The sequence below is a fragment of the Paroedura picta genome, chromosome 5 (genome assembly GCF_049243985.1).
Source record: "Paroedura picta isolate Pp20150507F chromosome 5, Ppicta_v3.0, whole genome shotgun sequence".
NCBI lineage: Eukaryota > Metazoa > Chordata > Lepidosauria > Squamata > Gekkonidae > Paroedura > Paroedura picta.
In genome coordinates this window covers 30,751,302-30,773,038 of record NC_135373.1, presented here as the reverse complement: position 1 = coordinate 30,773,038, position 21,737 = coordinate 30,751,302, and the positions used below count along the sequence as shown (strand labels likewise).

Sequence of the window (21,737 nt, the reverse complement as noted above, 5' to 3'; positions counted from 1 at the left end):
ATAAAAGAGCGGTCGCGGGACGGCGGCGGCATCGCTCCGGATTGCAAGCGCGCCGTCGTGAGAACGGGAGAAGCTGTCCTGCTTGCCCGCCTGCCTCTGCCTGCCATGGACATCACCATCCACCACCCTTGGATGCGGCGGCCCTTCGGCTTCCCTTCGCTCTTCCCGCCGCGCCTCTTCGACCAGCGCTTCGGCGAGGGGCTGCTGGAGTCCGACCTGTTCTCCGGCATGAATACGCTCAGCCCTTACTACGCGCGCGTCCCTCACATCCCGGACACCGGGCTCTCGGAGGTAAGGGCGGGGGCCGTAGAGCATGTGCAGAGCGCTTTGTGCGGGCGCGGGGTTCTCTCTCTCTTTCTCCCCTTCCCACTGGGTTGATTGCTAAGGCGGGTGGGTGCGCAGGCGAGACATTCTCGCGACGGCTCGGGAAGGGGGTGCGGAGCAAAACTTTTTGGTTAATGCCCCCGGGAGAAAAATCCAGACTGAAGCAAGGAAAGGGTGCGGAGTGTGGGCTTTGCAAGCGCCTGGAGGCTGTGCTGCTACCTATTTTGGTAAAGTTCTTTTGCCTCTCCCCACCCCTGGCTGGCCGTGCCCGGGTGGGCTTGGCTGGTCTTGCAGAAGGGAATGGCATGGGGTGGCACTGCCCACCCGCCACCCCCCTCTTGGCAGTAGAAAAGCGGACAAAAGTTGCAGAGGCTGACCGTGAAGCCCTTGACCAGGGGTAGTCAACCTGCGGCCCTCCAGATGTCCATGGACTACAATTCCCATGAGCCCCTGCCAGCATTTGCTGGCAGGGGCTCATGGGAATTGTAGTCCATGGACATCTGGAGGGCCGCAGTTTGACTACCCCTGCAAAAAGTTTCCTTACCTGAATGGTGCCTCTGGTGACCGACACTGACCTGTGTAGCCCCCTACTTCTGGAGCTTGGAGGGCTGGCTTGTCTATGACCGGCTCTCTGCCCCAGTGGCTTCTGCCACCTCCTCCCCTTGGCAGGGATATTGTGGCTCAACTCTGTCTCTAAATATAGCCCAGGATTTGGACTATCATGTCGGTAGGAAAGCTGCGCACTGCCCATAGAAGTGTTCTGGAACGCTCAAAAGTTTGCACCCCGTTGCCTAATCAAAGCTGTCGATAGGCCGCTTGGTTTGAAACAATTTGCTGGTGTTAGCAACAACTGCTTCCAAATTGTCTCGTGAATGGCTTTCTGTGATTTCGGGGGTGCCTTGAGCCTCCTGGAAAGAGGGCTGATGGTAGCTTTTGGCCGTGTGGGGGGGACGCCCCTTGGCTGCCTGGTCTGGAAGTCTGCAAGGCAGTGAGTGCCCCTCCTCATATACACAAGGAGAGGAGGAAGAACCCCACATCTGCAGCTGCATTCAGTCATCTGCCTAACTGAAAACTTGCACCTGCCTGGCTGTTCAGCTTTGCTTTCTCCAGTTGATAAAAAGCCTCTTTAAATCCTGCTTCATAAATCTGAGGCCTCCCTGGAATTTGCAGCCTGTTTTGGGAGCTGAAAACGGAGGTGGATCTTCCAAGTGAAACTGTTCTCATATAGCCTGATTCTGGAGTGAGCTGCATACTGCCTACAGTTGAGACATCTCCCCTGCTTTTCTCCCCAGTATGGAACCAGGGGCCACTCACAGCTTCTCTCCCCTCCTGTGTCATGCTTCGCAACAACCCTGTGAAGTAGGCTAGGAGAGTACGGCCCAAAGACACCCATGGGAGCGTCCATGGTAGGGTAGGGGTCTGAACCAGATCTTAGCTGGACACTGAATTGCCACTCCTGGGGTAGTCTGCTGTGTAGCTACAGCAGCCCCCGGTGGCTAGTAAGTGGGTGGCTTATGCATCTATCCTGTGCCTGGCAGAACTCGAGGGAAACTAGTGAGGAGATCAACAAAAATAAGAGTCCAAGAGCACCTTTAAGAGCAACCAAGGTTTATTCAAGGCGTGAGCTTTCGAGTGCAGGCACCCTTCCTCAGACTAATGAGCAACCATCATAACTGTGGAGGTATAAGGCAAGAGCAAATTATGGCTTAAAGGTGCTGTTTTTGTTGTATTACCCACTTGAATCTAATAAGGAGGTGATTTACTTGCCGGCTGTATAGGCCACGTGTGCAGGGTGGACTTGGGAGGAACGTGGGATGAAGGAAGTGAGATGTTCCCATTGGGCTTCATTCCCTTCCAGGTCAAGATGGATAAAGACAAGTTCTCGGTCCACTTGGATGTGAAGCACTTTTCGCCCGAGGAGTTGAACGTGAAAGTGATGGGGGACTACGTCGAAGTGCACGCCAGGCACGAGGAGCGCCCGGTAGGTAGCTGCTCTGGAGCTGGCCCTGAAACCATGGTGGAGGCTAGTAAAGTCATTAGAGGCAAAATAAATAGGAAAAAAAATGGCAATGAGGAACTGGGGAGCACGTTCTACTGCATTCTGCAATGGTCCCTGGGGAGGGGTTTAGAGAAAATACCACCCTTGCTTTATCAGCCCATCTCCACCAGGGAGTGGGTCACGCTGACCCAATTGTCCGCCAGGTATTGGAGCTATTGCATTATAATCCACTGGGATGGGATGCTTACGCAGCAGTAACTATTAGTCTGTAAGGTGCCTTGGGACTTTGGCTCGGATCCAGCAGCATACGAACAGAAAGGAAGATGAGATGCACTCGGGGCAGTGGAGCTGGCACAAGTTGTAGCTGAGCAGCAACACTTGGCTGGGGTTAATTTCAATTGGAGTTCCAGCAGGTGGTTTGCATGATTTGGGTCAATCTGGTCTTGAAGTGGTATTGGGAGACCTTGTACATGCGGGGAGAGAGGGGCTATAAGCATTGATAGGAGTGATTTCCAGAGCTTTCCTTGCAAGGAGATGGTTCCGCATGCAAGAATCTTCATAAATATCTGCTCCTTTATGCTGAATTTAGCAGAATTTTTTCCTCCAGGTGAGCATGCTTCGAATTGGACTGTAAATAACAATTGGAGTGCACTGAAGGAAACAATTATGCTAGGCTTGGTGAGTGGTAAATGGAAACCAGGCCGTCAAAGAACACGATAGATTCAAAGGGGTAGCCATGTTGGTCTGAAGTAGCACAATAAAATAAGACCAACAAAGATTTATTCAAGGCGTGAGCTTTCGCGGGCAAGCACTCTTCCTCAGATAGTTAGACATGATCAAAGTGAACACTGGCCAGAGCATTATTCAACTAAAAGATGTGGCAACAGCAGGGCCATAGAATAGCCAAGAGTCGGACACAACAGAATTGGCTAACATCGGCAACCTGCCCCAGTTATAGTTATACAGGAAAGGGAGAAAGCACATCATAGCCAAACTCTGGTTTGTGCAATGTCAGAATAACTCTGACCACGACAATGTAGAATACTACAGGTTATACATTGCAGCTGCATCCATCTCTCCCCCTGCTTCAGTGAAACCTAGGCGCGCTCTTTGTTATGTACCTTAGCATTGCTCTTTTTGCGTAGCTTGTCCGACTTCCCAGAGTTCTAGAGTCAACTCCTCTCTCTCTCCTTCCAGGATGAACATGGCTACATCTCCCGGGAGTTTCACCGCCGCTACATGATCCCCAAGGGGGTTGACCCAGCTTCGGTCACTTCGGCACTGTCTCCAGACGGGGTGCTCACCATCACAGCCCCTGTTGCCCAGGGCGCCCTTCCACAGGAGCGCAACATCCCCATTAGCCGCCAGGATAAACCCGCGGTTACTGGAAAGTAGTTGGGAGTACCTGTCTGGGCCCGAAAACTTGCTCTCCTCTCAACAGTAGCCCATCAGCCGGAGACTTTAAGGAATCCATGTTTTGCTTTCTGTCCTGTTGGAGGGTCTTGGTTCTTTCCCCCCACCCCAGATGATCTTTGAGGGCACATTTCCTAGTTCCTGAGAAGCTGCCCTCCAAGAGCAGGGGATCAGGTCTCCTTGGGTGGACATAGACTTCTGCTACAGGCTTAACTGGTTCGTGCTGAACTATTTGTACTCCATAAAAAGATACATGTTGCATTTCCTTAAAGCTCAATGTGGATAGTTAATAAAATTGAGGTTATAACAGCTTGGTTGTAAGAGAGTATTTTGTGGGTCTGGGGTGGAGGGAGGGAAGGCTGGTTGGCCGTCATTCAACTTGTGAATACAAACCCCAGAAGGCCAAATCAGGGGAAGGCCTATTATTTGGCCTTTCAAAGGAACTGGTTGGTAACTGTGTGAGGCAGGATGCTGGACTAGATGGCCACAAGTCTGATCCAGCAGAGCTGTTCTTCTGTGGTTTCCACTGAATAGCTTTGGCTTTTCATGAGAACCAAAGGAAACGCCTTCTTCACCGTTTTGAGAGGCTCATGGGAAGCCATGAAGGAAAGCAGATGGGTGTGGATTTGGGGAGCCACGATTTACTAGCGCTCCTTCACATACCTACACACAAGATCTCTTTTTAATGAGAAAGCAAGCTCTGAGTTTTTATGAGAGTGGCGACATGTTTTGTCAGAGACAAACTGCAGGATTTCAAGCCCAAGTAATGGCAAAACTAGCCAGACTAAATTGGGGCTGCTGATTTCCCATCTAACCCTAAAGAGGGAAACACTGGAAAACATCCACTGTGCTAACCTTCAGTCCTATAGGGAAATGCTGGACAATATCAGACAGAACTGGTGTGTCTCTGGGTATCACTGAACTATGGACATGCACAGGGGAACAGGCAAATAGCTCAGGCTACTTGGGACATCCCTGATGCAGAGTAGTGCTTGGTGCAGAGGTGAATCAGACCTTTAATTTAGAGCACTGCTTTTGCGAGTGGCTCTCCCTTTTGTTTCATCCTCACAACAACCCTGTGAGGTAAGTTAGGCTGAATGATAAAGACCAAGTAAAGGGCAAGTAGGCTTCTAAAGCAGGTTGCCCAAATACGTTTAACCACTACGCCCAGTGCTTGGCAAATGTCTACGAAGGAGAGTTGGTTCTTATATGCTGCTTTTCTCAACCTGAAGGAGTCTCAAAGCAACTTCCCTTTCCTCTCCCCACAACAGACACCCTGTGAGGTGGGTGAGGCTGAGAGAGCCCTGATATCACTGCTCGGTCAGAACAGCTTTATCAGTGCTGTGGAGAGCCCAAGGTCACCCAGCTGGCTGCCTGTGGGGGAGTGCAGAATCGAACCCAGCATGCCAGATTAGAAGTCCGCACTCCTAACCACTACACCAAACTGGCTCTCAGAACAATGTTGAACACAGCAGCCAGTACAAAGAGCAGCGCTGGAAACCAGCCAGGGCTGAATGTTCCAGCGAGCCGGGCAGAAGAAGTAATACTCTCAACCAGCACGCAGCCCCTAAGCGGGGATTAGAAGACACATGTTGACAGTGTTTGCTGCCTGTGCAAAGCTCTCAGGTGCTGAAGGAAAGCCAAGGCATCTGGCCACAGCCCAAGAAGAAACTCTGTATTCATTTGGCCTACACCCTCAAGCAAATGAAAAGTACAAATGTGGAGGTGTGGGAGTTTTGTTAAAATGCCCTGGCTAGTGTTTTATGGGGAGGAAGGGACCATTGTCTTAGGAGTTACAGCTAACCGCAATCAACACTGAGAAGAGTTGGTTCTTATATGCCGCTTTTCTCTACCCGAAGGAGTCTCAAAGCAGCTTACATTCACCTTCCCTTCCTCTTCCCACAACAGACACCCTGTGAGGGAGGTGAGGCTGAGAGAGCCCTGATATCACTGCTGGGTCTGAACAGCTTTTTCAGTGCTGTGGCGAGCCCACGGTCACCCAGCTGGCTGCATGTGGAGGAAAAGTGGGAAATCAAACCCGGCTCTCCAGATTATAAGTCCACACTCTTAACCACTACACCCAACTGGCTCTGGTGGGAAGGCCTGTCCCTTTAAAAGATGCTGAATAGGTGGCAAAGGGCAGGTGAAGCTTCTCAAGGAACCCAGCTAAATAAACCTCACCTGATCCAGAACACCCCATTAAGCCTCCCTTAAAGGGGCACGGCACTTTTTCCTCTCAGAGGTAAAGCAGAGAGGGATGAGGGAGATGTAGTCTCCTCAGTTGGGACCCCAAACAGCTTACATTGCAGTATGCTTCCCCCAGCCTCCATTTTATTCTCACAACAACTTCCCACAAGAAGTGGGGATTTGAATACGAATCTGTGAGATCCTAGCTGATAGTGACTGCTCTGCCACACTTTTGTTTCAGAAACATGCAGAGAATCTTGGCAGCAGATACTGCAACATTTTTATAGGAGTTGTTTGCGTCATTTATGCCCAAGAGTTACTGCAGCACTGGCAGTCACAGATCTGAATTGCAGGCTCTCTGCAGGGGCTTGTCTTGGGCTGTACAGCTTCCTGACTCTGAAGGGTGTTGCTACAACAGTAACTTTTTTACGACAGTACTGTGAGAAATTTGGATGCTCTGCTCTTGGCTCAGGCCCAGGCCCCATTCAATGGGGTGGTGGATGCAGCAGCGCTAAGCAGCAGCACCAGTTCAGGCAGGTAAGCTGCTGAGCGTTCTCAAGACACACCTGCAAAGAGCCAGTGGCTGGCTGCTGTTTTGCCAGAATCAAACATCACAAAAGATGGGGCAGATTCAGTTCTAAATCACCTTAGGAAACCTGGGTTTAATTCCACACACACACCCCTCTTCTGTGCGTGCACCTCACTAGCTGGCTCTTGCTCGGCCTGTCCTACCTCGCAGAGTTGTTGTGAGGGCAACCGAAAGGAGGCAAAACCCGAGCTCCTGGAAGACAGGAGCAGGATATTTTTAGAGTGATGGACGGATAATACACTAGCAACATGTGCACTAATAGCTGACCAATGAAAAAAGAGATATGAGGTGCATATCCTCTAAAGAGCGACACACTCTGTCCACTGTAGAAGATTGGTGATTCCCAGGCTCCGCAGGGGTAGTCAAACTGGGGCCCTCCAGATGTCCATGGATTACAATTCCCATGAGCCCCTGCCAGCATTTGCTGGCAGGGGATCATGGGAATTGTAGTCCATGGACATCTGGAGGGCCCCAGTTTGACAACCCCTGCTCCAAAGCAACAAGAGCCAGGGCTTTCTGACCATGGCTCCAACCTGGCAGAATAAGCTCCCCAATGAGATCAAGGCCCTAATGCAACTTAAAACAGTTCCGTTGGACCTGCAAAATTGAGCTCTTCCGCTAGGCTTTTGGTGGAAGGTCAGCGACGGGAGGTCTCCCTGCAGCCTGGAACGATCCCTGTCAGGCAACTGTACCACTCCATCATCCCTGAGCTCATGGTCTTCTCCTCTCTTAACTGTTGCAATGATCAAGCTGCTCAGTGCTCCCAATTTATGTTTGATGTTGCCTGTTATGACTATTACAATCTGTTCTGTTCTTACTGTTAAAAACGGTTGGATGTATGTTCTGTTTTCCTGGTTTCTACGTAAACAGCCTCAAGTCATCACAGTGGGGTAAGCTGAACAAATAAAATGAATTAAAGAAACTGCACCCCCCCCCCCCCCCGGTGAGTAGGATCTACCTATTCACAGCTTGAAACTGTATTGTCTTCACGGCACCCTTCAAAAAAGTTGTCTTTGCGTCTCAGAAGTTTTTTTCCAGACCGGATGGAGGTAAAGACAGCCGCCCCTCACTCCACTGACTGCATTTATTTATACTCAACAACGCAGAAAGCAAGAGATTCCAGGAGAATAGGGGGCTCAAAGGCTGAGGGAGCAGCAGTGGGGAATTTGGGTGTAAATGCAGCCTCCTTCACTGCCGCTCATACATCTCTTTCAAGATCTTCATGCTCTCTGCATAGCGCAGCTGGTTCTTGTGAGAGGCCTCTTTCCACCTACGCACGGGAGAAGCCGCGAGTTAGCTGTGCGCCTTTCCTCCGACTTGGTCGCACCCGGTCTTCTCCTCCCGGCTAGCACGCCTCCGCTTTCCGCCTGCCTTGCCCACAATACGAACACCACCCTGCTGCTTTCTCTTACCCAGCAGCACCTACCTCTGTCGAATCTTCTTCCACTGTTCCATGTTCTTGTAGATGAGGGAGGACATGGACGGCACTGGATCGGGAGCCTGAGGAGGAGACAGAAGAAGAAGAGTTGGGTCTTATATGCTGCTTTTCTCTACCCGAAGGAATCTCAAAGCGGCTTACAGTCCCCTTTCCTCTCCTCACAACAGACACCCTGTGAGGTGGGTGAGGCTGAGAGAGCCCTGATATTACTGCTCGGTCAGAACAGCTTTATGAGTGCCGTGGTGAGCCCAAGGTCACCCAGCTGAGAAGCAGGGAATCAAACCCAGCTCACCAGATTAGAAGTCCGCACTCCTAACCACTACACCAGCACACCTGATTCCAAAGCATGAGGAGTGAAACTAGGAAGCTGGTGTGGGGTGGTGGTTGGAGGGACAGACTAGGATCTGGAAGAACCAGGTTCGGATCCCCACTTTGCTGTGGGGATCAGCTTAACGTACCTGCTCTGGGATTGTCGTGATAAAAATGGTGAAAGAGGGAACTGGTGAAAGCTATTTTGGGTTCTCACTGGGAAGAAACGTGGGGTATAAATAAAACAGATAAATCACTACAACTGCCCACTCTCATTCACTGTGCTTGAGTCATGCCTTTCCCTCGATGTGCTCACAATGGCATATTTGGTTTTCCCATTTATCCCTGTGACCATTATCCTGTGAGGTAGGTTAGGGGATGTGTGACTGGCCCAGTGGCACCCAGGAAGCCTCCATGGCAGAGGGAGGATTTGAACTCATGTCTTCCAGACCTTAGTCCAATACTCCTATCCCCTGGGTTGGCTTGACCAGCACCTAAACCCTCAGGCAAATTGCAGGTTTGAGATGAATGGAGGCACAAAGCAGTCATATAAACTATTTGAAGGAGGAGGAGTTGGTTCTTATATGCCGCTTTTCTCCACCCAAAGGAATCTCAAAGTGGCTTACATTCGCCTTCCCTTTCCTCTCCCCACAACAGACACCCTGTGAGGTGGGTGAGGCTGAGGGAGCCCTGATATTACCTGAAGGAGTCTCAAAGCTACTTACAGTCGCCTTCCCTTTCCTCTCCCAACACACACCCTATGAGGGAGGTGAGGATGAGAGAGCCTTCATATTACTGCTCGGTCAGAACAGCTTTATCAGCACTGTGGTGAGCCCAAGGTCACCCAGCTGGCTGCATGTGGAGGAGTGGGGAATTGAACCCAGCTTGCCAGATTAGAAGCCATTGCTCTTAACCACTACACCCCGTTGGCACTGTACATCTCCTCTGAGATTTCCACCCAAGATATGCCCCCATTCTATCCCGAACAAGCTAAAATGCTATTGCCTTCTTCACTATGCACATATGTTTCCAGCTCAAGATCCGCACGCCTACTTTGTTGTCCTATAGTCTTTACACAGCATACCGAGCCAGTGGCAGCTCTCCTGTGGGGCTTTGTGTCTGTTGTAGGGAAAGGGAAGGCAAATGTAAGCCGCTTTGAGACTCCCTCCGGTAGAGAAAAGCAGCACATAAGAACCAACTTGGGGGTTGAGCCAGGTTCCTTCCCCGTGCAAAGCAGGTGCCCTCCCACTGAGGTGGGGCCTCTCCCCAGCTCCAAAAGCGTCTTCCTTACCGTGTCAACAGCCCCCTTGGCTTCTTCCTCGGGCTCCAGTGGGGAAGGGATACGCAGGTTCACGGGATCCCCTGAGGTGTTTGTTGGGCAGGAGGTCGGAGGCGGCAGCTTGTAGACATCCTGACCCTTCCCGTTCAGCCCCTCAACCCCCTGAGACAGAAGAAACAGGAAGTCCTTGTGAGTCACATTGTAAATCTGCCAGCTGGTGTCATCCAAGAGAACTCAACCTTTCCAGACCAGAGATCCTCCTTATTTATTTATATTTATATCACACCACTCTCCATGGACTCATGGCGGGTTACACAAAACCAGATCAAATCCCCAATAAAACGAACCACAAATCCCTTAATACCATAAGACATAAGATATGGCATAATCCCCATTCCTCCCCCATCTACAGTCAATCCTCACAGGGTGTAGGTTCGCAGAATGGTATGGCGATGGCCGAAGGAGGGGCCTCAGTTGTTCCTAAATCCGGCCTCAATCAAAGACCTGGCAGTAGAGATCCATTTTGCAGGCCCTGCGGAACTGAGACAGGCAAGTCAGGGCCCTCAGCTCTTTCCGCCAGGTTTTATGTGGACTAAAAAAGCCTTGGCCTGTGTTGAGGCCAAAATAATGAACTAGGAGGGGTGAGTCCCAGTGAAGAAAGAAATATAGAGAAATATAGATGCACTGGGGAACCAATCTGGCAATAAAATATCCAAAATGGACTTATATAGAGTCTTCTATCTTCAGTAATTCTTTATTCTTTATAATTTCACACAAGTCCCGACACGTTTCGCCTTACAGCTTTTTCAAGGGACCATGGGTTTTATATTTAAGGACCAATTTCAACTTTATAAAGGAATCCCTTGACAAGAGTCACATTGGAGTAAATCTGCCTCAAGACAACAGAGCTTACAACCAAGAGATACGCCTTAGTTGACTTATAAATGTTAGATGGAACATAGATTTTGGAGTGGCAATCATTGAGGAAGAATCAGAAAATAGGAGAAATGTACCTGGGACCCCATTCCGATTGCCAAGAAGTTGAATGATTAATAGACTTAATATACCTAGTAAGAGTGGATAGACTTATTATTTTGGCCTTTTGATTTCATTTTTGGCTAATGCAGAAGCACCTTTTAAAGGAGCCATACAGCTAACCAGATCTCCCATAGCCAATCAGAACCTCCATGGGGCTAAAGCTCCACTTGATCTAACCATCGTACCGCACTGGCTCTTCAGGAGAGGGGTCGTCTTTGGGATATTTAGACCAAGGATAGTCAACCTGTGGTCCTCCAGATGTCCATGGACTACAATTCCCATGAGTGAATGCTGGCAGGGGCTCATAAGAATTGTAGTCCATGGACATCTGGAGGACCACAGGTTGACTACCCCTGCAGTACAGGATCACGAGAGCTTCTTTTTCCTCCTAAAAGGGTCCCACAGGCCCTTTCCTAGCCAAGGGTCCTTCTGTCTGGGTACCTCTTCATCCTCTGGCAGGGTGGGCAGAGTTGGGCTGGGAGACCGCTCTTGCTCCCGCACCATGGGGCTGTTGCGCATCCAGGCCCGACAGATGGGGTACAACGGGGTACTCTCGGAGAACTGGGCCAGGTCCACGCTCCGGTCAAACAGCTTGATGACGTAAGTATCTGGAGAAGGGGGAGGGGGGAAGCAGGTTAGGAGAGCAAACCAAAATGGCAGCCTCTTCAGTGCCAAACCCACACAAAACGTGTTTCTAGAGGGGAACCAACGGGTATGTTTTCATCCCGCTTTTCCTCCAAGGAGCTCGAGATGGCCCTTCCCTTCTCCGTTCTGCCTTCACAACAACCCTGTGAGGTAGGGCTAGGCTGAGAGACAATGATTGGTCCAAGGTCAACCAGTGAATTTCGCAGCCAAGCAAGCATTTGAACGTGGGTCTCTCAGCTGTCTGGCTGCCCAGGCCTGCCCTAGCCCAGCCTTATACATGAATGTGTGATGGATGTGAGGTTTAGAGAAAAAGAGTGAGCTTAACATGTTTGAACCCAACTGGAGAGAAGGGGCTGTAGCGATCGCACACCTGCTTGGCATGCAGAAGGAGGCCCTGGTTCAAGCTCTGGTGTCTCCAGTTAAAAAAACTAGGAAATAGGTGACATGTAAGACCTTTGCCTGAGACCCTGGAGAGCTGTTGCCAGCCTGAGTTGGCAATACAGACCTTGATGGGCCAAGGGTCTGCTAAGGAATAAAGCAAACTCATGCCTGCTCTGTTTCAGATCTCTGCTTAGACATAAGGCTCCCTGGGTGGCTGTCAGTCATCTCCCAGTTAAATCTTCATCTCAGGGTTGTGAGGATAAGGTTGGAGGAGGGTACAATGAAAACTAGATGACTGAGTCATGACAGGAGACAGCTGCTCTCCTTTCAGGAGAAGAGCTTGTGTTTATACCCTGCTCTGCCTTAAATCCATTCTTTTCCTCTCCCCACAATGGGCATTTTGTGAAGTAGGTGGGGCAGAGAGAGTTTTGACTCGCCCAAGGTCACCCCAGCAGGCTGCATGTGGAGAAGGAGGGGAAATCAAAACTGGTTAATGCCGCAACCCTTTAATACAGTTCTTCATGTTGTGGTGACCCCCAACCATAAAATTATGCAGGTGTTCTTTCACTGAAATTAAACTGAATCTGACCAATGGTGTGAAGATCCATGGTTCAGGATTGTATAGAAATTGTTTTTTCCCCAGGGTTTTTCCATTCAGCTCTGCCTCTTGTCCCACATGCTGATCTTGCTCTTTTCCGCTGCTCCAGACAGACAAACGCTCTATCTCAATCTACCCTGCAAGGCTGTTGTGTGGATGGCGCACCCCCCCGCCCTCGGCCAAGCTGTTTGCCCTGCCTCAACCCCTGTGAAAGGGTCATTCGACCCCCAAAGTGGTCCTGATCCCCAGGCTGAGAACCACTGATCTAGATTAAAGGCTGCCCCTCTTAATCGCTACACCACACTGGCTCTCAAAGGAAAACCTTCGAGGCAGTTATGATGGAGACAGTAACATGGTCATTAAAAGAGCATTAAAAAAAGATGCTAAAAGGTTGAAACTTTTCAGTTCAGAAAAGATTGCTAGATTAGGGCAAGGTAGAGGAAAGATGCTGAGTCATTCGATCCTGAAAGGCAGCGACAGCAACCTAAAGCGACTCTTTCCCAAGGGTCGCCTAATAAAGCCGTACAGTTTTTATTGCGGGGTTTGTCTTATCAGGCTTCGAATGGTCATCTTTTGTTTTGCAGAGAGCTTTGCTTTTGAATGTGGTGGTTCTCGATGGTAAGCCCCACTGGCCGCGTGCTGAAGAGCCAGTACAGAAATCGTCTATATACATCAACAACAAAACAGGACAGGTGTAGAGCCAGGTTTTTAAAAAGCAACCATTTCTCCGGGGAAGGCGTGAACTATTCCCAAATGGTTAGGGTAACAGCACTAGCCTAGGTGACTGCAGCAGATTATGGAAACTCGCAGAGAATATCAATAGTTATCGTCTGTGCTTCCTAAACTGAGCTTCCATGTCCAAGAACAGGGCACCTCTACTTACTGCAGGCACAAAACAAGGGACAGCGCTTGTTGGCATGCAGCGGCACAACGCACTGAGCTCGATGAATTTTAACTCACTTTGTTTCTGCTGGCCGCCCTCGGCAAGGCCGTCATCTGTCTCCTTCCTCTTCTTTCGGCGGTGGTGAGAGAACCTGGCCGAAGGCCTAGGACAGCAAAGGCATTTGATATATTACGACAGTCCAATTCACTGCGTTGGCTCTGAATAAATCTCCCCCTACACCGGGGGACACAGGGCGGGACCGAGAGACATGCCAGCAGCCCAGAACAGAAGGACCTTGATGTAACGAGCTGCTGTCTTTCTTTCATTTTTAAATTTTATCCATAATTAGATTTATAAGTCCGCCCCGCTCAGCCTAACCATCTTGGGACAGTTTACAGCAACTTAAAACCCACTCGAATTAAAACCAGAATCAATTAACCGAAGACAACATTGGCTTCCCTTGATTCTGGGTTTCTTCACGTTGCTCTCCCATATTATTTGACAGGTCCAGATGCTACAAGGGAGTGTTTCAAGGAGGTGGGGGTGGGAGGGTTTCTTTTAAGATGCTCCTTGATCAAGGGAAGCTCCACAAGAATTTTGGCCTGAGGAGGGCCCAGTCCAGCCAAAGGAAGAGTTTTCAAATCTCCCACGCAGGCAACCATCAATGGCTAGTCCAATGAAGCACTTTCAGCATCCATACCTTTTCCCCGGGGCTGTAGGTGAGGAGTCCCTGCAAACACAAAACAGTGTTGTCAACAGCCACCTTCCATGAAACAGCAGGGAGAAACCCTGCCTGGCAGGGAAACTGGTCCAAGAGGGAGAACACCTGAGAGCCAGTTTGGTGTAGTGGTTAGGAGTGCGGACTTCTAATCTGGCGAGCTGGGTTCGATTCTGCGCTCCCCCACATGCAGCCAGCTGGGTGACCTTGGGCTCCCCACAGCACTGATAAAACTGTTCGGACTGAGCAGTGATATCAGGGCTCTCTCAGCCTCACCTCCCTCACAGGGTGTCTGTTGTGGGGAGAGGAAAGGGAAGGCGACTGTAAGCCGCTGTGAGACTTCTTTGGGTAGAGAAAAATGGCATATAAGAACCAATTCTTCTTCTTAACATTTGGAGACCAAAGCATGCTATTTCCCCAGAGACCACAGCAGAAGTTCCTGCAGCAAAAATCCCTGATGTTAAAATTAACTATCTCCAAACTACTTTGTTAGTATTTATTTCCCCAGCCTTACAAAAAAGAGAATCCACTCAAATAGTGGACATTTCTCAAATTATATTTTAGCCTGCCCCCCCCCCCTTTCCTTAGGTCAGGCTTCCTTCATCAGGGTTTTAGAAAAGGTTTCCTGAATGGGTGGGCGTTAATTCATTTTTTATATTTTTTAAAAAACCTGTCAATCATTTATCTGATGATCTGACCAATACATGCTCATGTCAATCTGCCTCCCCCTCCCAAAATGGCCTATAACGGGCCTGGAAAGAGTGAGAAGGGGAGGGGCCCCGGGTGGGCACGTACCCAGCTGTGCTTTCTAATCATATTCTGCCACTTCTGGGGTTTCTCAAAGTCTGGAGAATATTTCAGGGGATTCTCAATGGTAAAAAAGTTGAGAACGCCTGACGTAGGTATCGTGAAAGGGGACATTTTTAACCTGCCTTTGAGTCTTCCCACTCTTCTCGGCATTCTGAAAGCACAATGTGGAGTTCCAAATCACAAAAACGACAACTGTGCTGTTGAAGAAGTTGGGGCGTGCAAAAATGGGCAAGGCTGTGGGGTTGCAAGTCCACTTCAACACAATTGTGCGTGCACACAGACTCTCAGTCACAGCAGCAGCTACATGCCACTGAACGGCCAACAAAATCTAAAGAAAAGCTAGGGAAGTATTTCCTTTTATGAGGGAGGAGGATCATGGTTCGTCCACCCTACCCCCAATGTATTCTCTATGTTTTAAATTCGCAGCCAAGGGGAAGACCTGCCCTGGATGGCCCAGGCTAGCCCAATCTCATCTGATTTTGGAAACTAGGGAGGGTTGGCCCAGGTTAAACTGGGAGACCACCAGGGAAGACCAGGGATGTGACACAGAAGCAGGCAAAAACAACCCCCTCTCGCCTTGGGGTCTCCATAAGTCAGCTGTGACTTGACAGCAAAAAACCAAAACAAAAGAAAAAGCCATAGGGCAAGATACATTTATACGTATTTTAGTAAATATATGAGAATTACTTGCTGAGTGCATCTGATGTTGTCTTTCCGGAGTCTTCTTCCATCTGCTCCCTGCAAAAATGCACACAAAAGGAGAAACAGGACTTCACCAGTCTGGTCCAGGAATTTGGGCTCCTGATCTGAGCTCTAACGGGATCCATTATTCCTTCCAAGTGACAGATCGGCTAGGAATACAGAAGACGTCTCCCGTTTAAGGAGGCCATCTGAGGCTCCCAGATGTTTTGAAAACAGCACCTTTGATGCGTACATGCCCACAATACTTGGAGATGCTTACCGGTCGACATCACCCTTCTCCAGCAGACACTGTAGCGCAGCATCAAGACGGTTTCGTGCATTGGCTGTCTCTAGATCTGTGATGGAGCCATAGAGAGAGAAAGAATAATCCATTGGAAACGTTGGAACACAACAATAGATGGCTACCTTTTAATTTGAACCAATCAAAAGGTCACAAATTAGAAAGTAGGTTTTTGATTATCTCAGGGGACAAAAATGACCTGGGAGCTAGGAAAGCAATTCCATCTGCAGAGGATAACTTATTTTCTGGTATCATGTGGAAGATGGGGTGGGGTGGGGGGGAAGGCTGGAGAGTTGGTAGAAGCTGTGCAGCGCATAGAGAAGCAAGAGGAAGTGCAAGCCACAGGTTGGGGGACACTGGTCTACTCTAGGCTACCATTTAAACTGGGGTCAGCCACCATACTGAGCCTTCGGGGAGGGCGGTATATAAATCTAAATAAATAAATAAATAAATAAATAAATAAATACCAAGTACATTTGGACTTATGGGTCAACATACCTAAAAGCTTCAAGAACCACCACATTCAATCACATCAGTGTTTTTTTCTCCTCATTTAATTATCTCAGAATTTAGCAAATCTGAACAACAGCTATTATAGCCATCTGCTATGGTTGTCAAATGCCCTCTAGCTACCAGCAGGGGATGGAGAGGGCAGGGTTACCAGATCCAGATTGGGAAACTCGTGGAAATTTAGGGGGTGGAGCCTGGGGAGGACAGGGACCTCAATGGGGTACAACAATACCATAAAGTCCATCCTCCAGGAAAACTGACTGCTCTAGTCTGGAGATGAGCTGTAATTCCAGGAGATACCCAGGCCCCACCTGGCATCCCCACAATCTTCCCTCAGTATTTACAGTCTGAAGTTTTAAAGTTTTCCTACCTGGCTTCTCTATTTTCACTTTTGCATGCAACATGTTCTCCTCAGGCTCCCTGCACAAGGAAAAACAAAACAACACCAACACACGTCATTTGCTACACACTGTTCAAACTGTATCATTGCAAAACTGGTCAGCTGACCTCTAGAAAAGATTTCAGTTCCTGTCAAAGGATTTGAGCTTTTGATTTAGACAGGATACTTTGCAGAAGAATAGCTATGTTATGCTACTGGGGGGGGGGATAAATTGTTGGGAGGGGAAGCTACAAAAAGTGGCTCAAGTTTTCCTAAGCCAGACCATAAAAGCAGATAATAAATATGCACAGATGTTTTTTTTTAAGTAAGAAGTAAGCCTATGTACACCAGTAAAGGTTTTAAAGGTATTTTATACAGAAAGGACGTAAGAAAGGTGAACAGGCTGAAATAAGAATTTCCATCTTCTGTATCAGACCACTTTCCTAATTTCATCAGGAGATCTGTGTAACTCAGCAAGATTACATGTTCTCTACCAACTCAAAGTTAGTCTTCAGAAGGTGCACTGCTTACATTACCTGGCTCGTTTCTCTTACAGCACAAAGTCAGCTTGAGGACTAGACGCTTCAAAAGGACAAGAATCTGACTTTCTTTACCCAATGGACCAAACCAGCTCAAGTCTCGGGGGGGGGGTTGCTGGGGGCACTTTGTGGGTGGGCGTCTGCCCTACCTTTCCCCCCACTCGCCCCTGTGCAATCCCGGCTACGTCCAGCGAACACCCGGCGGTCGATCACCTTGTCCCCCTGCTCCCCTTCTCTAGACCCCGTTCGCAAGAATGCATAAAAACCGCCTCTGTCGCATTGCATGCTGGGACCTGTAGGCAGTTTGCCCGGGACCGGAAGCAGCGGCACCGGGACAAAAAACGACCGTGGAGATTTCCTGTCGTCATGGGAGTTGTAGTTTCTTAGGGTGTGTATGTGTGTGTTCTGTCCCTAAAAAGTCCAGAGTTATTGAACATCTTTAAAGTGCTGCTACTCTCCCCCGCAAAGGGCTCCTAGCAGTTGCATGATCGCCAGTAAAAGAATAGGTGAGATTTTTAAGCATCTCCATCTCCAAATATATATATTTCAATGGATTTCAAACTTTCCTAACTTGGTTAGGATCTCTTTGTTATCTATGCTTGCATGGATTAGAGGTCATTATTAGTCAGTATATGTAAATGTAAATATCTATCTATCTATCTATCTATCTATCTATCTATCTATCTATCTATCTATCTATCTATCTATCTATCTATCTATCTATCTATCTACACATACACACACACGCAAGGATGTGGGCAATACTATCAGATCTGTCTGAAGGCAATTAAATGTAATAGCCCTGAATTGTTTCCAAGACCAGCAAAATTTTATTTAATATTAGGGATTAATTAATGGCAGATGCATTCCCAGTTGTAGGGCAGAGTAATTTAAAAAGACCTGTTACTAGCCCTACCTATCTCCACCGAAGCATGGAGGCATCCCCTCAGGTGACAGTCCATGATGAGTTAGGACTCCTGTCCTAAAATCAGAGAATAAGATGCTAATCTTCCATTCTAAATAACTTTACGTTACAGTCCGTACAATTCTGTTGGCTGTTAACAAAACCAGACGACTTCTTTGCTGTCACATACATCGAGACATCACAGTCACTGGACCCAATATCAACTACACCATCAAAGGCTTATTCACATGCTCATCTACGAACACTGTATATGCCATTAAATGCCAACAATCCCCTTCAATTCTCTATGTAGGGCAAATGGGTCAAACCCTCTGCCAAAGAATAAATGGACACAAATCTGACACCAAGAATCACAAGACTGAGAAACCTGTAGAACACTTTAGCCTTCCAGGACATTCAATGAGGGACCTCAAAGTAGCTGTTTTATTACAAAGGAAATTCAGAACAGACTGGAAAGGGAAACTGCTGAGTTGCACATTTGTACAACACTCAAAACTATGGAATTCCCAGGACTCAACAGGGATATTGGTTTCTTATCACTACACATATAAACCTTATTCATCTCTTATATCTGTATTCCTTACAATCCCCTCTTCATTTTATTTCATTTGGGATAATAGAATTGTATAGTGGATTGTAATATAATGTAATGAACAGTAGTATGTAACGTAATTTAGAATGAAAGATTAGGATCTAATTCTCTGGTCTTAGGACAGGAGACCTAGCTCAGCATGGCCTGTCACTTGTGGGGATGCCTCCATGCTTGGGTGGAAATAGATGAGTCTAGTAACAGGTCTCTTTTAATTACTCTGTTCTACAACTGGGATTGCATCTGCTGTCAATCACTAATCTTGACATTCATATTCCATCTACTGAGTTCTCAAGCGAGTTGCATCCGAAGGACTGAGAACCTGAGAACCTTATAAACTCAGCCTGTTATTCTAGCAAGGCTCTTGGCAAAACATCATTTTGCTATACTGCATATTTGTTGAATAGTTTCATGAAGCTCTTTACTAATTTACTGCTAATTTATTTTCTCCTTATATATGTAGTATAGTGATTTCCATTTCATTGTCTGAGGAAGTGCGCATGCACACAAAACCTCTCTAAATTGGTTTGGCTGCTTCAGACCAACACGGCTTCCCACTTGAATCTACCTTGAATAAAACTTTGCTGGTCTTAAAGGTGCCATTGGACTCAATCTTTGTTCAACCGTGGATCGTGTGTGTGCTATCCTAAACCACTTCTCCAAATGCCACAGGATCACAACTAAAGTGCTACGCCAGCATTCCTTGCAGATGCACCGGCATATTTTGAAGATATCTTGCCATATCTGGGCCTGTCTAAGCAATAGGCTTTTAAATATAGTCTCTGCCTCTTGCATTTAGTTATGTTTGTATCCTGTAGTTCACAATTTGTTTTCCACGTGGATCTCCCAGTTCCTAGTTAGACATTCTAACGACTGAACCACACTGGCTGTTTCTACATTCATTCAGAAAGAAGTCCTGCTGAGTTCAAAGGGACTTAGTCCCAGATATGTGTGCATGACTGCAGCAACGCAGCAATGTAGTTGTTCAGTTTTTCACAAGTAAGACGGCTGAGTTCAACAGCAGTGACTCTCAGGTAAGTGTGCATAAGTGGACTGAATATTAGTATACAATGTGCTCTAGAATTCTCTGCCAGGCAAATGAAGGAGCAGAGCTGTTAAACTTGTTGCATACTGTTCTTATGTGATATCTTCTCACATCCTGCCCTAGGTCATGCACCTTGCTCAAGACATAAACCAGTCATATCATAGCCCCCAGCAGGAGCATACTGGAAGTGATACCCCCTGTTCCAGACAGCCTCCCATGATTACAGCTATCATTCTCTGCTGAGAAAAGTTGTTGATCCAGTCAGGATTAATTATAGGCTTCATAAATACTGTAGGGATGCCAGGTGTGTTATGTTTCTTATATCAGAATATTAACATATATAACCAGGCCTTCTTGTAGGCCTCCTGGGGCTTACGGTTGGGCAATATTTGAAACGGGACTGGTCAGATCTGGCAAGGCACAACTTTTGTTGATGTCTCAAGATCCTCATGGTGCTTCTTTCAGAGCAAATGACCTTTGTCATTTTTATTTGAAAACATTAATCCTGTTGCTCAGTTTACTGGAATTCCGTTTAAAAAGATTTTATCCTTGCCATTTCCCCAAATTTAGGATCATCCACGGATCTAGATCAGGACATAATGGCCAGCTTTTCCTTGCTATTATGATTTTTTGTGTCCTTAACTGCAGAACTGGCAGAAATCTAGGAGGTCTGTAGTTTCACCCACTGGTCAGAGTTGGCAACCTAGAGAAGAAGTGTCCTTTTAATAAAGGAGTAATAGGATGATATTTAGGAAGTGAGGTTTTAACCTCCATGCCATGAAAACCTTCAGCTCCCCACTTCCACACACACTTTTATAGGGAGAGGGCATTTATTTTCAGGCCTGTTGGTAAATGGCGGGGAGTGATGGGGGTGGGGGGAGAGGACACTACATTGTAGTTTTTGAAAGCAAAGAAGAGCTGTCTTAAAAAACTGACATTGACAGCTCTCTGTATTAAGATAAGGTCGCCTCACTTCCTTAAAGGCCCTAAGCCTTGTCTTAGCAGCCGTTGCTTAAAGCTATTGCTGCCTCTTCCAACGCGGTTATTCTTTAGACGTGCCTGCTGCAAAACCTTGCGCTTCTGATACTTATTTCAGGGACGCAAGTTGCTCTTTAACAAAAAAAAAAAAATTTTAAAAGGGGAAAGCAAGGCATGGCGGTCTTTGTAGTTTCTATCCGCCCAGACAGAAGCGTACCGGTCTTCATAAGCTCGGCGCGCCTTACGCACGCATTTATGGGAGTTGTAGTACGGTAGAGTCGGTGGCGGAGAGGGAAGCGTAGCCGTTTCCCGAGATCCTCTGCGCGTCGCGATTTCCTTCTCTGGTTGCTAGGTGACAGTAAAGGCGGTAAGTTTAGGCTGGGAAGAGTTTCGGGCGCAGGTAGGCCGCGACCCAGGTTGAGCCCGCCGGGAAAGGGGGCCGTTGGAGTCGGAGGCCCCTGTTATGAGCGTGGTGGATGTGGATCTGCCGTCTTCCATTTTGTCTTCACAACAACCCTATGAGGTACGCCGGCTCAGAGTGGTGTTCACATCCCCCCCCATTTCATCCTGACAACAACCTTTTCAGGTAGGACAGGACGAGAGAGAAGCTGGCCGGCCAAAAGGTCCCTTAGTAAGCTTCAGGGCAGGGATTTGAACATGGCTCTTCCCTGCCCTAGGCTCATGAACTCGATGCTGGCTCACATACATGTTTTTAGTCTCGTCTCCCTTATTTTATCCTGCCACCAGCCCTTGAGGTAGATAGGCCGAGAGGGAATGATTGGCTGAAGGTTAATCTTAGGCTGGCACTCTCTAACCATTGCACCATGCTGGGTCTTGTACCTGGCATGAATGTTTTGAGGTGTGATAGCCAACTGGAGCCTCCTTGTTTAGAAGCAGTGTATCTTGAAATGCCTGTTACTTGGAGAACAGAAGGTGTTGACTTCATGGCTGCTTTGTAGGCCTCCCAAATACTGCTGTGGCATGAAAGTAAATGGGTCAGTGGTCTGTTTCTTGTGAAAGGAAATAACTTGCTTAAGGTCACCTATAAGGTGAGTAGCTGTTTGAAGTTAGGTCTTCCTACCTGAAGAATAGCACCCCTCCCACAGCTCCCAGAGCAATCTCCAGATCCTAAATGGATACAACTTCCCAGCACAACTTCAACCCCCTCTTCATCTCTCC

At 48.0% G+C, this 21,737-nt stretch overlaps 3 protein-coding genes across 14 annotated transcripts in view; 2 read left to right on the top strand and 1 right to left on the bottom strand.

Moving 5' to 3' along the window:
- On the top strand, positions 1–4,045 carry HSPB6 (heat shock protein family B (small) member 6). The gene is made up of 3 exons (XM_077337066.1): positions 1–291; positions 2,183–2,305; positions 3,521–4,045. Exons 1-3 carry the CDS (start codon positions 106–108, stop codon positions 3,716–3,718), a joined length of 507 nt encoding a protein of 168 aa, XP_077193181.1. The 5' UTR covers positions 1–105; the 3' UTR covers positions 3,719–4,045.
- Positions 4,046–7,582: 3,537 nt separating this feature from the next.
- Positions 7,583–20,840, bottom strand: LIN37 (lin-37 DREAM MuvB core complex component). 6 transcript variants are annotated; one of them, XM_077337061.1, is made up of 11 exons: positions 20,776–20,827; positions 17,938–18,003; positions 16,474–16,523; positions 15,573–15,648; positions 15,299–15,349; positions 13,784–13,813; positions 13,161–13,246; positions 11,018–11,184; positions 9,551–9,700; positions 7,939–8,012; positions 7,583–7,782 (listed from the first exon to the last, which is right to left on the bottom strand). In XM_077337061.1, the coding sequence occupies exons 2-11, from the start codon at positions 17,961–17,963 to the stop codon at positions 7,701–7,703; spliced, it is 792 nt and encodes a 263-aa protein (XP_077193176.1). In that variant the 5' UTR covers positions 17,964–18,003; positions 20,776–20,827; the 3' UTR covers positions 7,583–7,700. The 6 variants fall into 6 exon arrangements, with proteins under 6 accessions (XP_077193176.1, XP_077193179.1, XP_077193177.1 ...); XM_077337064.1 differs by lacking the exon at positions 17,938–18,003 and having other exon boundaries at positions 20,776–20,840; XM_077337062.1 differs by lacking the exons at positions 17,938–18,003; positions 20,776–20,827 and adding an exon at positions 17,019–17,303.
- PROSER3 (proline and serine rich 3) overlaps positions 20,807–21,737 on the top strand; it is a 47,424-nt gene continuing 46,493 nt past the window's right edge. For 2 of the 7 annotated variants that reach the window (XM_077337049.1, XM_077337052.1), the window contains exon 1: positions 20,931–21,081. Coding sequence is in view for 2 of the 7 variants with exons in the window: in XM_077337057.1 (XP_077193172.1) it covers positions 21,022–21,081 (60 nt within the window). In the remaining 5 variants the exon portion in view is untranslated. Of the gene's footprint in view, positions 21,082–21,737 lie in introns of all 7 variants that reach the window. The other 5 variants (XM_077337053.1, XM_077337057.1, XM_077337051.1 and 2 more) reach the window with 5 other exon arrangements.